At 39.2% G+C, this 19,207-nt stretch overlaps 1 protein-coding gene across 1 annotated transcript in view; it reads right to left on the reverse strand.

Moving 5' to 3' along the window:
* Positions 1-19,207, reverse strand: part of ntsr1 (neurotensin receptor 1 (high affinity)) — an 85,254-nt gene that overhangs the window by 25,486 nt on the left and 40,561 nt on the right. Inside the window, exon 2 of the mRNA XM_042004808.1 lies at positions 8,155-8,356. Coding sequence (XP_041860742.1) covers positions 8,155-8,356 — 202 coding nt within the window. The remainder of the gene's footprint in view (positions 1-8,154; positions 8,357-19,207) is intronic.

Here is a 19,207-nt window from a genome sequence, read left to right on the forward strand (position 1 = left end):
TTTGGCAGTGCATAACAAACTTTACTTTTACTTGCAGAAAAGCTCTTACTATGTGCACTGTTCACACAGCAGCAGCTGCCACCAGGTTGTCCTGATGAAATGTAGGTTAGGTTAGCTTAGGAAATCTCACTATCCGTGTCATGATCTGTGTTTTTGGATTAGTTTTACCGTCCTGTGGGTTTATTGTCTTGTCTAGTTTCCTGTTTTATTTTGCAATTCCTTTCCTGGTGTGTTTCATTCTGTTTAATTTTCCTGTTTATTAGAACACCTGGTTTGATTTGCTCATTTGCTTCGCCTGCTCCCTGTTAGTTCACCTCTGTATTTATGCCCCTTGGTTTCAGTCGTCCTTTGTCAGATCATCCGTCGTGTTTTCCTGTCATGTCACCGCTGTTTCCTCCCTGTAAGTTTTTGCATGAGTCTTGATTAAAACCTTTATTCCTAGTTTCCGTCTGCCTCCTGCCTTTTTGTCCTGCTTTTGGGTCCACTTCCTCCCCACTGTGACAGTTCGCTGTAACTCATTGTCAAAGGAATATAACAATCACCCTGCTCATTATAGTGAGTTTATTATTATGACTTTAATTATATAGAAGTGCCCAATCATTACTCTTCAGGAAAGCTTTTCTCTCAAATATCACTAGATATGTCAAGGTGAACATAATTAAACAAATAATAAACTATTATCTATGGCAATTTATTAATTGAAGAAAATGATCTAATATTACACATCACAGTAACAGTAATATCACCATATTGGCCTTGGTGCTAAGATACATCGACCACTGCTATATGCATTTTGACATGCAGGTCAGGAAATAAGTTTTCCAAACAATTAATTGATTGTGAAATTGTCAGATGTTTGTGAAATTGTCAGATGTTTGCTAATGAAGGAAATTTGAAAGCTTGTTATCTGTGTGCATTTGTTTAATTTTATCTCCAGTGGAGTCTCTGCTGTTTTGTTTTCTCTTCCTGCTGTCTAAATCCTGTTTAGTTTGTGTATCAACCTTTTTCTGAGAGACTTTGTGACTCTCCTCCAGGGAGGGTTGTAATACTAAAGGAAGTTCAGCATAACCAGGCTTTAGCTTTGTTTGCTGCTTTGACAAAACCTCTTGGAGATAATGGCTTCTGTGCACATAAAAATCAAAGCAAGTTTTCATAGATGGAATATTCTCTAATATGTATGCCTAAACTATTTAACTTTTGAGCTGTTTGTGTGCACTGACTGATTGTTTTTACTGCGTCTTGTACAACAAATTACCCTCATGGGATAATAAAGATTCCTTGAACTTGAGTCTGTGCTTCATTAATTGGCAGTATTAAACAGACTTGTTGGCAGATTAGAGCACAAATTGAAAAGAAAAGTGAGTGAATTTTGACCTCCATACACTTAAAATGGATTTTGGTCCAATTTAACACACAAACCTGAATTTGAATACCACAAATCCAGTTTAATGCTACAAAGTGGAAAAAGCCCACTGGCAGATGGTGCAGTTACTTCAAACACACTCTAACGCACGCATCCCAACCACATATAATCTCCTGCTCCACTTCTGAATTTTGTAATCTTTCTGTGGTTCCACTGTCAGGAGTATCTTAGCCAATGAGAGGCAAGTTTTCTGTTGGACAGAGTAACATGTCAAGCAGATTTGCCAACGTTTGTATTCATCTTGGAGCACAAATGTTCATTCAAATAGGAGCCAAGTTCCAAGTCAAGTCAATTCAACTTAATTTATAAACACATTTAAAAACATTTGTTGACCAAAGTGCTGTACAACTAATGGGTAATAAAACTGAAATAAAAATTTGGGGGCCTAAATAATAAAACGGATATAAAAGAAATTAAAACTGCAAGCAGCGATGAAGGCCCTCGCACCTCTGGTGCCGCTCCGGCCTATTGCACCACCCCATCAGCCGGCAACCTCCCTCCTACAGCACAGCTGCTCTCGCCGCAGCCGTATGCCCATTCCTCAGGAGGTGGTCTTTATTAAGGGGTGCTTTTCCTCATGAGAGGATCAACTTGCACCTCAGTCTGACCACTGATGACATCTGTAGCTTTCATGAACTTGTTTCTTACAAACTGTGTTGAAGTCTCACAAAACGGAGCATGATTTTATCAAGAGAAAAATTCCACGTGGCCACTGGGTGGCGTTATAGTTGTTTTTCATGTAGGACCATCTTCAGTTTGGAACTTTAATGAAAACAGGAGAATATCACCTCCATTGGTCAACAGATGGCAGGGTTTGATGAGACAACTAATGATCAGTAGATCATTTAGGCAGTGGACCCCAGAGACAATCAACACACTGAGGGGCTCCTTTGAATCTACAGATTGGAATATACTTGTGGGGGGAAGCACAGGGGAAACAGTATTGATGAGGTTGTGGAATGTGTCCCAAGTTATATAAAATTTTGCACAGATGTGGTGTTGCCCCTGAGAACTGTCCACTGCTTTGCAAACAAGCCATAGATCAAAAACAACATTACGCATATTTTGAACTTAAAAAACAGTTGTTTAACACTGGTGATAGGAATGAGGCAAGGATCATACAACATAACCTGAAGAGGCCTTTGAGGCGGGCCAGGAGGGATTACACATTAAGCCTCAAGAGGAAATTTCAGAACAATAACACCCAGAAAGTATGGAGGAGTATGACAGCCATTACTGGCTATTAGAAGTGAAGTGTTGCACCTGCTAATGTGGACATGACAGTTGAGTTCAAGTGCTTCTAAAACAACTTCGACTCTGTAACTGGCCACATACACACACCCACTGGCTGTTCTACCACCTCCTGCTCTGCCTTACCAGGCATTAATTCCTCCTCTGCTGTTGTGACCTCCTGCACTGCTCCACCCGGCAACTGCTCCACCTCTGCTGCTGTGACCTCCTCCATCTCCGCTCCTCTCAGCGGCTAATAAACGGGAGCATGATTTTATCCAAAGGGTAATTCCACGTGTCCACTAGGTGGCCCTATAGTCATTTCTCATGTACAAACCTGTTCAGGTTGAAAGTCTAATGACAACAGAAAAATATCACCTCCACTGGTCAACTGACAACAGAGTTAGAGCAACTTCCTGTTACATGGCGAAGGATTTAAACATCACAGGAAGTCATTTTAATTATGATGCTGCTCAAATTCGGTCACATTTTCAATCATGATTTCATGAAGGATGATACTGATGAGTTTGAATTGGTTTTACAGATATTAGAGGGTTAAAATGGTGGGACTTCCTGTTACCAGGGGGCGAGGCTATGGGGTTGACAACATCAGGACATGAAGAGGCTTTTTTGGTTGTCCTGGCATGTTATATAAATATGCCACATTTCATTGGGTCAGTTACAAGTACTTCCTGTTTCATGGCGGTGGAAGCCATTCGCCATGGTTTTGCTTGACGAAGGAACTTGAAGTTTTTTTCTGGAGTATTATGAAAGGGTTTGACCTGATCTGAAGCACTTTTGAGTGTGTGAGGTTTGTTCCTGAAGAGAGGGACTCCAGTGTCTGAAAAAGGCTCTTCCTGTTTCAAGTGGGCGGGCTTAGGCCAAGACCAGAAGTAGTTCTATGTATCTGTTCAGGAGCAGACCCTGATTAATCACTGGAAGTGTGATGGTGATTGGATGAAAATTGAGTGATTTATACTGATTAATGATGTCATGGTGTCTTATCCAAGTTAGTCATGGAGCCATGGTCTCGCCATGCAGCATTGAGCAATCTCCAGATGACAACATCTGGACTTGTAGATGTGGTCAGCATGGAACTGAAGTGAAACATGTGCAGTTTGGTGCATATTAAGTGTTGTATGTCAGAAATAATGGATTCCGTGTTTGATGGAGAAACATCAAAGCTTGATGAGTCGCCGCCACTGAACGCCACCTCCTATTAGAAAATTTTTGATAACTTTTGACCACACATGCCGCTGGAGTGTTCAGACTGATTTTGAGGTAAATATGATAAAATCTGTAGGAGGAGTTTGTTTAAATGCAAGGCAAAGAAACATGCAAAACTGACCACAAAAATTACACTTTTTTCAAAATGGCTGACTTCCTGTTGAAGTTATCATATAAGTCAAAGAGTCTTTTTTGTACATCCTTCCAAGTTCTATCAATATGCCAGATTTCAGCCATATCAGTCAATGTAGTGGGCGGTTATGATCAATTAAGTATTTGTAGGGGGCGCTATAGAGCCATACTGCAATTTTTCCAGCATATGTCAATGTGGATGAGCTCCCGGCTGTACCGCACTTCTCCCTGGCGAGTTTGGTGGAGATCAACTTTACAATGGGTCAGTTACAAGTACTTCCTTTTTGATGGCTTCGGACCATTATTCGCCATGGTTACGTTTGGCAGAGGAACTTGAGATTTTTAATTGTGGTATCATGAAAGGATTTGATCTGTTGTGAAGCACTTTGACGTGTGTAAGTTTCATTCCTGAGGAGATGGACCCCGGAGTCTGAAAAAAAGCACTTCCTGTTGAAAGTGGGCAGGGCTTAGGGCTAGTCTGGAATTGGTCATATAGATCTGTTCAGGGCCAGACCCTGAATAATCCCTACAAATCTGATGGGGATTGGATCAGAATTGAGGGATTTATACTGATTTATGACGTCATGGTGTCTTATCTAAGTTCACCATGGCGCCACGGTCTCGCCCTGCAGCGTAGAGCAACAGTTTGCACTGGATATCATCACCAACCTCTTTTCTGCTGTCTGACCCAGTTTGGACCTGGTTGTGTCCAAAACTTCAGGGAAGTGGGTCTTTGAGTAAAAACCATGACTTCCTGTCGCCAGGGGGCGTGGCCAATTCATAACCCAAATATTGACGTGTAGATTTGTTCAGGATGGGACTGGCATCATACATCGCCATTTTGGTTCAGATATGTTGTTTTATGTGGAAGTTATATCATTTTCATTTTTCATGGCGAGACGTCAAACTTTGAGGCCCTGCCCCCTCTATGCCCTTTCTCCTATTAGAAAACTTTTGATAACTTTTAAAGACACATGCCTTCTGAACATCCTGAGCCATTTTGGTGGCAGTATGATGAAATCTCTAGGAGCAGACAGACAGATTTTGAACGACGTCAGTGAAACGCCAAAATGGCGACTTTGACGCAAAATGGCTGACGTCCTGTTGGTTTTAGGCAATTGCTCTAAGAGGATTTTTTGTTCACCCGAGCATTTACAATATGTGTAGCGAATTTCATAAAGATTGATGACGTGTAGTGGCGGGGCATCATAAATAGGTGGCGCTCTCGTTGAATTTTGCCCGAACAGTCCCAAGCACCCCAAAATATCAAATTTTTTGCATTCCTTTGCGGGGGTAGCAAAAATTTGGTGAGCTTTTGAGCATGTTCAGGTCCCCAAAAGTGCCAAAAACTTTTAAGAAGAAGAAGAAGCTGTGTTTCTATTGGTATCTAATCACTTTCTAAAATGACTGTTATGTTTGCTGTTATGCTGTTTATATCTACTCAGTCAACATGTAGCTGCCATATTTGGGCCACTGTTTTTACTATGGTGTCTTTGAATGAACAAATATGTCACTTTGTGTGAAGTGAGAACCCCCTGAGCTTTAAAACTGCAGTACCAGTTTTGTTTGATAGGTGCAAAAGCACCATTTGGGACAACTAATGCCTCAATAGGACCATTGAAGAAGACAGTATACATGTACACAGTGTAAGTAGATGTACATGTACATGTAAGTAGTTACATGTAATGCAGTCATTGCTGCATTGCTGCAAGAGTAGAGTCAGTCACAGAAAACATCTTTATGTCTGAAAGAATTTTGGCCACCGAGGGCCATCATACATTCACAAATGTTCCTTGCTTTTTTAAATTACAATGAGGCAAAAAAGTGTTTGGCAGCCACCGATTGTGCAAGTCATCCCACTTAAAAAGATTTTTATCATAGGTACACTTCAACTGTGAGAGACAGAATCTGAAAAAAATCCAGGAAATCACATTGTATGATTTTTAAACAATTTAATTGTATAAGGGTGCAGAAAATAAATATTTGGCCAATAGCAAAAGGTCAGTCAGTACTTTGTAATGTAATCTCAATTGGCAATGACAGCGGTCAAACATTTCCTGTAGTTCTTGACCAGGTTTGCACACACTGTAGCTGGCATTTTGGGCAGATCTTCTCTAGAGTTGTGATGTTTCGGGGTTGTCGCTGGGCAACACAGACTTTCAACTCCCTCCACAGATTTTCTATTGGGTTGAGGCTGGGGTGCCGAAAAGGGGGGGTAAAGGAGAAGGATTCTCGGGGCCCATGATTGACAGGGGCCCAGAAGGGCCCTCAATTCAACTGTAATACTAACAAAGCATTTATACCCCCCCCCCCCCCCCCCCCTTTATATTTCCCTTAAGTGGTTCAGTCCACCTGCTCCATTAGCTGCAGAGCTCAGCGCTACAGACAGCGAGTGGATGGTAAGACGGTAGGATGCCTCACAAACCGGGAAGTTTAAAAGAAAAGAAAAACAGCTGAGACTGGAGAGAAAACAGAGGGGTTGACAGTATGTCACCCAGTTCTTTCAGAGGCGAGGTGGGACAGTGAGTTTGTCTGATTGAAAGTTGTGGAACATCAGCTTGTTGTCTCTTCTAAACTTTGTTCATATAAGCGAGCTCACTTTGCTCCCATATTAGCTCATATTCCTAAAGAAAACTCTGGATTTTATTCATTTCATTGTTGTTTTAGTCAAATAATCAACACAGGCAAACGATTAGAAAGTTTCTCTGCTAAAAAAAAATCATGCATGTTCCACGAACAGACATGAGAGCAGCCGAAGCAGATGCCTGATGCCAGATTGGAGTGTAACTGTGTCAAGGTGTGGACAAGTTTCTTTTATACGGATAATGAGTTCAAACAGGTGCCATTAATACAAGTAACGAGTGGAGGATAGAAAAGCCTCTTAAAGAAGAAGTAACAGGGTCAGAATTCTTGCCTGTTTGGAGGTTCCAAATACTTAATATACTAATTACGCAAGAATTTACAAATAAATTTTTAAAAAGCATACAATATTTTTTTCCTTATTCTGTCTGTCTCCATGTCTCACATCATAAATGATACATGATGCACTTAAAAAATTAAAAAATTTTAACGCAATTCATCACATAAATTAGTTATCACCCTTAATGTGTTATTTTTGACAGCCTTACATTAAACATAATTTTGACTGAAATTTTTTTAAATGTAACATTATTATTATTATTATTATTACAGCAATACAACAGCAAACAGAACATATTAGAAAAGCTTTTTTATCTCCACATAACTAAAGTGAGCTAAAGAGCTGCTGCTGACCAAAGTGTTGTAAATCTAAAAGAGAAAAGATAAAAATGTAATTAAGAGCACAAACAGTCTGTGATCTTCTATGTGCCGGCGTCCCTTCAGGACAACTAAAAGCAAATGATCAGTAGATCTGAGCAATCTCAAAGACGTTTTGAGAAAACCTGGGAGCTAGTCCATTAGGTAACCTATACAATTAAATGGTTAAATCAGTTGCAAGCAGTTTTCTGTCTGCAGCTGAAATGCTGCTGCCCCCGTAAGCCACTCCATAGAAGATGGCTGATGCTACCACTGAGTTGTAAAAAGTTCTTAGTAGGGTCTTTTGCACCCGAAATGACCTCAGCTTCCTCGGCAAATACAGCTGACTATCACCCTTTCCATAGAAAGCCTTGGTGTTATCAGTCCAGTCCTGGTTGTTGTTCAGGTGAACACCCAGGTATTTTTAAGAGTCCTCTATTTCAATGTCTGTTCTCTGGATGTTTACTGGAGTGGGAGAAGGATGATTTTGCCTGTGGAATTCTAACGAGCTTTAAACTAGTCTACAAGCTTTTAAGATAGCTAAAATAAGATAACTAATCAGATGTAAAGGATTCAGTGTCGACACAGTTACTTCTAAACCCTCCCAACATAACAATTTTGATTGATCACAGTAAAGATGCTCCAAACTATTGGATTTATCACTGTGACAGGAAAAGACTTTCAGATAAAAAAATGGCTTTATATTGATCAGATCTGAGAACATTAGCATCCGGTATTTAAAATCAGAAAGTTTCAGCAAACAAGTAACAGAAAAGAGAGGACTTACTGTACATGACAATAAAGAAGCATGCTGTATAATGTAATACGTTCTGTGTGTTTGTACAGTGATGCTGGTTTTCACTTACGGAGAACAAGAACCCCATGCCGAAGTGATTGAGCCCGGTTGGATTCCACCATTATATTTAGCAAAGTGGGATTTTCTCCAGTGAGACAGGCACGGTTATCTTGCTCAGCTTCACGAAACATCTGCAGCAGCTGATTAGCAATGATCCCATTCAGCACAGAGATGGCCACCATAGGTATCACAAAGGACAGGAATGCATTTACCTGGTCACAAAAACATGAAGACACGTACGTCAGTTTCCTTGTATAACTGAAATACAAACAGAATTCAAGCAATGAGAATTTTTTTATGGTAAGATATATTTCTTACCACCTAAAATATCTTTTTGTTTTTCATACATTTTAGGTCATAATTATTGCATAAAAGGACGCATGACAATTCCTTTATCCATGTATTAAAAAAATATCAAAAGCACTAAAAGGCTAAATATGATTATTGCCTTCAGGTTTATATTGGGAAAAAGACATTTAGCTATATGATGTAATTGGCATTGAGGTGATACGTAAGATGTAATTTCTCACATTTTGTTTTCAGCAAAATGCTAATTTATTTGCTTTTTTGTTTTGTTACCATTCAGGTTTTCTGGAAATATGCATTAAATAATGTAGTGGAAACACATTTTTAACCATATGTTACTTTGTTATTTTAATCTAAATAATAATTATAAAATAGTAATAAAAAAATAACAATAACAAAATAGTTTTACAGATTAAACACACACACACACAACTCCCTACACACAAACACACACATCATACATTGCCTGACCAAAGGAAAAAAAACTCTTCAATGCTTTGGCACACACTCAAACACTAGTATTTTAGATATATTTGGACCATCTTTAGCTGAAATTATTGCATCCGTTTGCTGTGACATTGTTTCAGTAGTTTCTGCAATGTCACAAGATTTATTTCCATCCAGTGTTTTATTCGTTTTTCACCTTAATCTTGTATTGATGATGGAGAGTCCGACCACTGAGCAAAGCCTTCTCCAGAACACCCCAAAGATCCTCACTGGTGTTCAGGTCAGGACTCTGTCATGGTTAATCCATGGGTGAAACAATCTGAGCCTTATTAATTCTGGCATCGTTATCTTGAAATAAGCCTATGTTGTTAGAGAAGGAAAAAGTCCACTGATAAAACAAACTTGCTCATTCAGTATATTCAGATAGTCAGCTGACCTAATTTTTGGGCTCATAATGTTGCCAAACCTAAACCCAGATAACTGCAGCAACCCCAAATCATAGCACGATCCCACAGGATTGTACTGTAGGCACTAGGCATAATGGCTGCATCACTTCATCCTTCTCTCTTACCCTGATGCTCCCATCACTCTGGAACAGGCTAAATGTGGACCCATCAGACCACACAAACGTATTCCATTGCTTCAGAGTCCGATCTTTATGCTCCCTAGCAAATTGAAACCTTTCACTCCAGTAAGCCTCACTGATCAGTGGTTTTTATGTGGCTACACAGCTGTTCATTCCCAATCCCTTGAGTTCCCGTCCCTGGAAATGCTTGTACTCTCACTATTAAACAAACACTTTAGTTCTACTGTTGTTTGAAAAAAAGAAGTATTTACACAGCAGAATGTAAACTACCTTTGTGCATGAGAAAAAACAAATAGAAGCAGAAACTATGTAGTATGCATGCCAGGCCTTTAGTGGGCAGTGAAACGAAACACAGCACAGCCTCCTCATAAGACTGAGTGTGTGGGTGTATAATCGGCAAAACAACAGCCGATATTAGCCATTTTGAAAATGGCTAATATTGGTAGATTTAATCGGCCTGCCGATTAATCGGTCGAACGCTACTTGCCTGTGATCCCGAGTGCTATTGTTTATTTAATTTAAAAAGGATTGTTATTACTAAGTTACTAAGAGACTTTGTTTTTGATACAGAAATTGTGATGAAGCTACTTTCTGTCAAATTCTAGATAAATTAAATCTTAAATTGATGGTAATGTCCAATCAGGGGTAGGAAAAAGTCAACAGGTGTCTAAAAAGAACAAAAATAATGCTCCTCTATGGATGGAATAAAGCCAAGAAAATAATTTTGATGAACAGTGGCGCCAAAAATTAACTGAGTTGGTTTTGTGAGGATTGTAGGCAAATAGCAGTATAAATAACTGTAAATAGCCTAAACATGCCTTAGAGGAAAAGTGTAATTATGTAAATAGTGTTTGTTTTGATGCCAATATTTTTTTAGACTCAAAAAAATGATATGCAGATAAGAAAAGGTAGCTGTTGGTCTGTGTGTTATTTTTTGTGTTATTAAAGTACTGTTGGCAATTAATTTGGATTGGTTGTTTTTTTTTTTTTTTTTTTAATTGTTTGTTTTTTTGGTTGGCCTTTATGGTGCTATATCTATTGAAACATATAATTCATTTTATGTAATTCTAGACTCAGGATCTGCTAAACGGGCTTCTCCTGAAAAGAAAAATGCCTGTATGTTGACTGCTTTAAACTGGATGAGCTCCTATTTATTAAAAAAAGACATAAAATAGGAATAAGTGGCTTGGGGTTTTAGGAAATAATAACCAAATAATTTAGGTGAACAAAGCCATATGAAAACAAGCATTTAGTCATATGCAAATATCCCCGCTGTTACTGGAAAGCTGACAACTGGTAAGAAATCCTTGAAATGTAAGAATAATTTAAAAGAGAGAAAGTGACTGAAAAGGATAATAGACATGGTGTGTGAAATGGTGAAGGGAATCCATGAGGTTAAATAAGGCAAATGCCTAAAAGGAAGAACAAAAGAAATTATGCTTCTGAAAACCTTTTTTCTAAGCAATGAAATGCAATCATTGTTTTAATTAATTCAGCTGACATATAAAACTGCTCACTGCTTTCATCTTTCGCTTTGTTTTTATTTTGACTTCCCAGTTCTTTTGAGAAACTTTCTAAAATACTCAGTAAAATGACATTTTATTAGTGTCAACTTTGGTCAAATTGGGAATGAGGAGCTTGATTCAAACAAGTCTCTTCACACTGTGCTGCTTTTGCTACTGATGGAAAATACTAGAGTGAATGGGAAGTGAAGATTAGTGAGTGAAAGGAATGTGAAAGACACAACAAAGAATGAAAGAGGAGGTGCTGCTAGAGTTGAGTTATGACAGCTGACTTCTTACTGCAGCTACTGTGGAACTGTCATGGATGTGTGAGCTGCTCCTGTTAAAGATTTTGCAGCATTAATACCCTACAGCATTCCTTCTGCTACTACCACAGGCGTGCACACACATACACAGTTGTTTTTCAAAAGGATAATCAAAGATGAAAAATGTTAATGGTCTTAATGAACAGGTTAGCTGACTTCAGAGGTTTCCCTTCTTGACTAATTAAAGTTGAAAAGGAGAGCAGCAGAGTGACCAGAAAGGTGAACCCTGGCTGAGACCAGAATCCAGCTGAGTGGGAAGAAAATTCTGAAAAACAGCCACGAAAACTGGTGGATGTGAAGAACTGAGACTGAAGTGCAAGAAAACTGAGATGTTAGATAAGAGTGATTGGAAGGGAAAAGGTGTCAGAAAAAGTAAGATAGATGTGTTTTACTGGACAATTTGAACAGAGTAGAGGAGTGTAGCTTTACAAGAACAGCATTAAAATAACACACTCATGGCCTTCTAGCAGCGCTTTCATTGACTGCTGCCAGGCAACTGTGTGCAATAACAAACCACTGAGGAGTCATTTTTCAAATTTATCTCCTTGTCTTCTCAGATTTATGACTCTGTGGGAGGTGACTGAAAGTGAGTGGTCAATGTTTACTCTGGAGGCTTAGCACACTGATAAGAACACCATTATATCCCATAAGAGCCCGACATATTTGTCACATACAGTTTCTGAGACATTTTTCTTCAATTTATGGTATAAACTTTGATACTTGTCTTCTGTCCCTTAATAGATACCCAGAAGCAGAAAACCATATTATAATCTTTTTAATATATCACATGGTAATAAATGTGACTTAATAAAGCATTTTGTTTGAAATTACGTGAAAGAGTGTGAGTTTGTTGCCTTAAAGGAAATGCACAACAAACCACAGCAATAACAAATGTTGGCAAATGCTTTTAAAACATGAGGAATTAGCAGAAGAAAGCCACCGCAATAACAGACATCTTAGAATTTATTGTCCTGGATTAACAGCTCCTGTTCTTTGTGGAAAACGTTCAATGTACGTCCAATTTCACGATGGTTATAATAGAAAATCTTTGATCTGAGTTCATTTACTAAATAATTAAAACAGTTCTGTGGCCTTCATGGATTTCACAAGTTAATAAAACATGAATTATATAAATAAATATTAATTAATTTAATTTTTTAACTGGAATTAACGCTCCCTCATCCCGCACACTTTTCCCGGTGAGAGGGTTCAACACTCGTACTCTTTTATTTAAAGAAAAAACATGTTTCCTGCAGTTTTTTACTAAAATCCCTTCTCCTCATCCGCTTCCACTCCTCATCCTCTCTCTCTTGTTGTTCTGTGACTGCCTGTCAGTGATCAGCTGATCGGCTTCTCTGGTGCTAGCGCTTCTTTATTATTCATCTGAGAAGGAGGACACTAGCGGTTCGTGGTTCATCTTACATTTAACCCAAAGTATTGTTATTGGACGCACTAGCAATAGCAAAAATTTATCAGTCCGTGTCATCGTCACATGAAGCTGAAGAACGAAACAGAAGTTATAGACCTCTTAAAAAAATAACACTGGTATCGGATCCGTACTCAGTATCGGCAGATACCTAAACCCCAGGTATCGGAATCGGTATCAGACAGAAAAAAATGCCATCGGAACATCTTTAGTCTGAATTCACAGGAAATGCGAAAAAAGTGCAAATCTAGTCCAAGTCCCAGACTCAAGTCCCTCATGAACTGTATGATGGCAGAGTTTGTGATATTGGCAAACAACAAACGGTTGTCGGTTGACATAATATAATATAGTATCATGATGAAACTTGTGATTTACACTCTTAATATTTTATGGTAAGACCTCTTCTTAGCCACAACTTCAAAAATCCTCACATACAATTTTTATGGACTTGGTTTGAGCTCGTGTCCTCTTGAAATCGTCACTTTCTTGGTTATATCAAGAAGTTTGTGCAGTGTAAAAACAGTAATCAGTAAATAAATAAATAATGGTATGTACACTACAATGGTATGCACATAAAAAGTATTGATATAAACAGCATATTACTGAATTAGTGCATGTAACCTTAGCTCTTCCTGTACTCTTGAGGCTTTTGTTTGCTAGAACCAGAAAATAAGTCCTGTTGCTACCATTTCCGCACTGAGGATGACCATGATCTCATGACGGAGAATCAGACACTTCACCATCACAGAAGCATAAGAGAACTTCTGCAGGTAGCATGACTCATACTTGTACTTGGAGTCCACAGACATGCTGAGACCCCATTTCTCACGCAGCTGAAGAGGTTGAGCTGCAATGGTGCTGAAAAAGAAATAGACATTTCCTCTGCTCTGTGAACAAGAAATAAACAGATAAATAAATAAATACATATTAACTCTGGATCTCTCAGAATGAACAGATGGAAAAAGCTACGGGAATATCTCTACCTGGCTTCTTTCTTTAAACTATTTTATGAAATTATTTTTGAACATTTATTTTGAAACTGAGTAGAGAACTAAGAAACCCAGGGAAAACCATCTAGCTAGCTTTGACTCCCAGCGTTTTTAGCAGAATAGTTGCTGTTTGACACAAAAAATAAAGAAACAATGGAAATAAAGAAAATTTAAAAAAGTGGTTTTGTCTACTTCCCATTGCACACTCACAACTAAAAGGCACTGACCTTGTGCTTTGAGTTAATTATGTCTGAACAGCGAAACCATCCATCAAAAAATACGTAAGCCCAGCTCCTGTTGTACGGCCAAATTGCAAATAATACAATGACATTTAATTTCAGAGTTATTTTAGATAAACATTACAGCAAACTACGTTTACCTTTACTTAAACTTACAGAGTTGGTGGATTATTTACATGTGAAAAGCGTGTGCACAGCCTCGGATGCATGCACGACTGGATTTCACTGCCATCTTGCATGTGCATGTGACCCAAAAAAAAAAAAAAACCTGTAACCTTGATATGTATTTCCTCTTTTCTCTGCAACTTTTTATATATTTTTTCCTGTAAGAAAAAAAAAAATCCAGCATAACTTTGTTTTCATTTCGTGTGCGAGTTGATCTGACAATATACCTCAGACAAATCTTTTATGGAAAGTGAAGATACTGAGAGAGCTTTATGATTAATTAATTGTGCCATTAGAAAATAGAAAATCTTTTTTGTCTTTGGAACAAGTACAATGAAATTTAAAAGTGCCATCCAATCAGATACTTCATATATAAGATTTGTATAAAATGTACAAATAAAAGCAATAAAAACAATATTGTTGTGATTAAACTAATCGTGACATCCCTAGCACCAACTCTTTCATCCTTTATAAGTGTAAGCACACTGCAGCAGACTGACGTAGGCATCATCCATATAACTCTGGGCTTACATCAGAAGACTTTGGAAAAGACTCTGGGAAAACTCTGCTCACACGTGCTCACATCTAACAACAAGTGTTTAGACTCTTGAAATTTTACAAAGACTGTGAATCTAGTGGGGGTCACCATTTACAAAACTACAACTAGTTTCTTTTAGCGTTTTTTGTGATATGTTGGACAATCAAACAGGCAGGGCTGATCTTCCACAAGTGCCACCATCCACTCCTCTTTCTGGATGGTCCACCTATGACATTTCATCACTGGTTTTTGTTTGTCCTTTTTAATGTAAGTATGTATGTATGTATGTACATGTATGTATTTATTTACCGGGCATTTTAGTTGTTGTTCTGACTGTCAGGATTCCTGTTTCTGCTTTTGTTAGAGCTCATCTATTGGTTGTTGATTGTGTTATGTCACTGCGACTTGCGATAATATCAAACACATTTAATATTGTCGCAGACCCAAGATTAGGGAAAAAAAAAAGCTTAAACGTAGTGATCGAGATGACGGGAGTGCGCTGTGACTCCAGTAAGAATCCTAATATTTACTAAAGACTTTCATTTTTTCGTCTGCAACTGTGAAAATTGTTTGGTGTAAGCCCAGCATTAGGCTCTTTATCAAACTAAAAAGTGGGTCAAAAGAAAGTTTTTACCTGTGGTCCAGCGCAGAACAGAATCAGTCCCTGCAGCAGCTTCATGGTTTGTGTCATAGATGCACGACGTTATATAAGATTGACAAATAGAAACTAGAAATTCTGGCTTATGATAAAAGCCAGCTTTAGGAGCTGGGGCTGATGCGATCTGTCTGGTCTGACTCGTCACCCCCGCCCTGAGTCACACTCATGTAAGCCATGTGGTCAATGTTTACTATGGAGGAAATATGAAGAATTTAAACACATCATTCAGGCCAAAAGCAACACTGTTGCTACAGCTACAGCCAAGAAGGTATGCTGGCAGAAAATGTCGACTGATAATGTGTAAATTTGTGAGATTATACAATTTTAAGTAAGCGGACAGCACTCTGATCACTCATTTTCACTTTATTATAGCGCAGAGGTTTCGAGCAGAGAGCCAAGGTGGAGGTTATGTTTTTGTGGTGTATGTTTGTCTGTCTGTCTGTTTGTTAGCAACATAACTCAAAAAGTTATTGACGGATTTTAATTAGATTTTATAAAAGTGTCAGAAATGGAATAAAGGAACAAGTGATTACATTTTTGAGGGTGATCCGGATCACTGCCTGGATCTACGAATTTTTAAAATGATTCTTATAGGGAGATAGGGATAATTTTGCCATAAAAACTTCTAACTTAAAAATAATGACCACAATCATTGGCCAAATAAATAAATAAATTAAACTGGGTTAAGAGGCTCAGCACCCCGCGTGAGCACACTTGTGTTAATTATTAATTCCTCACCATAACGGCACGAATAGTTGGGCTTTCCATAAATTCATGGTTCTACAGTTATGCCATGTGTGAGCATTATTATTAACCTTATTATTTCAGATGCAACCATAGTGAACAAGTCCAGAACAAGAGCAAAAAACATACTTCAAAGGGGTCAATGACAAGGTTTTATTTCTTCATCAAAAGGATGCATCTGTCCCTAAAAACTTCTCTTCCAAGCGCTCCTCTCAACATCTGTGTGCCAACGTCAACAAGATCTTCTATATGGGCAGGCCGTTTTCCAAAAGAACTGATTAGTCAAGAGGTGGTGCTTTTATACTCACTGAACTGCTAACCTGCTCCAAAGCAGGTTAGCCATTCAATTACTGTAAGATACCATGGTAACTGACCCTGGTAAGAAGTGAACCAGCTTCCTAGTACAGAAAACCCAGGGTTAACTCTGAAGTTACCTGGACAAGAGAAAGTCTAACTTCGTCATTCAGGCTTCTGGTTGTAATTTTTCTGTTTTAAAAATGTATATTTCCTTGTATATTCCTTGTGTAAAAATAGTCCAGAACATGATTTACAAGACAAGTTTTGTCTTAGCATGCAATTGAGAACTGTTAATTGTCCCAATTTTGCCCCTTCCCAACCCAGGACAGCAAACTTCCGATTATCTTAAGTCTATTAAGCTTATACTATGAGATTATCTTGTGGTTTGAGGTGTGTTAAGAATAAATTCTTCCAACAATTGGTTCCAAAACCGTGAAAAATCTTCATGGTTTTGTGGAAAGCCGACAACTTCTTCGTTGTGATGTGGAATGGAACGTAGCCAATCAGAGAGTGAGCTGACTGGGGAGCAAGAAAGGATATAAAGTTTGTAAATGGTCTGTACTTATATAGCGCTCATATCCAAAGTGTCTTCCTCAGGGACACCTCCACATGAGCTCGACCGGACCGGGATCAAACCGGCAACCCTTGGGCTACAGGACAGCCACTCTACCCAATGAGCCATACCGCCATGCTATTCGTGTTCACGCTGTCTCCAGACTGTTATTTTTTCAGTTCTGGACCTAACGTTTAAGAGTGTCTCGAAAACAAAAGAAAAACTAATTAAACTCGCCCCTCAACTAACCACCGCCTTAGTGCCACCTATACCGGCTTGTGCCATTCACATGCACACAACAATAAAAGGGAGATGCCACCACCAGGAGGGCCTGTCCACCACCAGGGGGAGGAAGCTCAGCTGCAAAGAAAATTAAAAACAAACAAAACAACAACAAAAAAAAAATCAATAAAATTACAATACTAAAAAAGTAGGTGAAGTAAAAATAGTAATAAAAGAAAAACCAAAAGGCTACAGTTTTTTAAAACCCTAGTCCAGAGTACAGAACTAAAGTTACGGATGATTCGCCTGCCAGGGCAAAATTAGACAGGCGGGGGGCCTACGAGACAACCACCAGGGAAAATTGACAACAGTTACAGATCCAGCGGCAGTTAGTGTTGTGGGAAGTGCGGCATGTTTCCACTGCAGAAACAGGCGTCTGCCTAGGTCCTCTGTGCCCTCTGTGTCTACAAAAGCATAGAGCAGTGTCACAATCAGCAGGCACATAAACTAACAGTAAGACTCAACACTTACCGATCAGAGCACGGTCCCACCTAGGAGGAAGCTTCTGGCCACAACCCACTGACTGCAGTTACCAACCTAAATCATTAAAACACAGCCGCACAACGTTTAAGAAAAGAGATCAGCGTGCAAGGGCAACATACCAGATGAACCACACAGCATGGACTGAATTCAAGCTGCACACTGCACTGCCAATGGCTGAACACTTGCAATCATCTCACCTGGACCTAATCAGGCGAGCTGCCATTCCACTACACTTGGTTATGGTACTGATAGTGGGGGTGTGTCTGTGGAGCCTTCCAAGGTAGAGGTCATCACAAACTTTGCCGTTTAAGATCTTACAGAGGGTGATGGTTGCACACCTTCTGTTCAAAGAATTAAGTCCTTCTTAGGCATGGTTTTCTATTACCAACTGTTCCTCCACTGCAAAGCTACTGTTCACATTCATGGCTGGGCAGAAGATACTGGGCAGAGCCGCTAAAGATAGGAAGTCACAAGGTGTCTATCATAAGCTTAGCCCTGTGGATTGACAGCAGAATGTGAAAACGCATTAAACCAACTGAAGAACATGTTGGAGTGTGTCATATTTGCCCATCCTGACTTTGATGAACCTTTATCCTATTAGTAGATATCCTATCAGTCAGAAAAAGGCAGTATAGTGCCAGACCTATTGAAAACAAGACTCTTAATTCATCAGAGCAGAAATATCCAATTCATAGACTGGAGTTCATGGCTTCAAAGTGGAACATGTGTGAAAACTTTAGCCATTGGGTGAAAGGGCATACTTTTACCATTTGGACGGTCAATAATGAATGCATGTGAGATTTGCTGGATGTCCAAGCTTGTATCTTACTCCTTTGATCTCCAACATCTCCCAGGACAGCAAAATGTGGCTGCACATGCCCTCAGCCATGACCCCTTTGCAAAATCAATTGGTCAAAGGCTGCTGAAAGAACTATACTCATCTCTGCTTTGGGAGTTAGAGGAGTAATCTCACAGTCATTCAGAGTTTGGACACTTGTGGTAAGATTGACACCACCACATAAAGGAGCGAATAAAGGAGAGATTTTAGACTTACTGTTTACAAGCTCCGGCAAAAATGGTAAAATAAATAATGTCATGGTGCTGCAGATGTTTTGAACTCTTGACTCCTCCTTATAGGTCAGTGATTTGCTGTGCACAAAAATTCAACATATAATCATCTTTCAATATGTTCGTCATCGACTAGATTCTGTAATGGTACGTGGAGGGAAAATGCAGGGGAAAGAGGCAGGAAGCAGGCAGGTTTAGGAAGGAAGGTTTAATGATAACTGAAGGTAACAGGGCTGGAGAACTAAAAAAGACTTACAGCAAGGATTACACTGGGAAAAGGACGACGATCTGGCAGTGAATAAATAAAACCTGAGATGAGCTTACAAGGATCAAGTGAAGCCAAATAGCTATTAAAACCAGAGACATATCCCTGAAGGACGGCCTGGAGGCCATGACGACAGGAGACAGATCTCTGACACCAGGAGCCGGTGTGGCAGAACACCCCAGAGTGGTC

This window comes from Melanotaenia boesemani, chromosome 13 (assembly GCF_017639745.1).
Source record: "Melanotaenia boesemani isolate fMelBoe1 chromosome 13, fMelBoe1.pri, whole genome shotgun sequence".
Lineage (NCBI taxonomy): Eukaryota > Metazoa > Chordata > Actinopteri > Atheriniformes > Melanotaeniidae > Melanotaenia > Melanotaenia boesemani.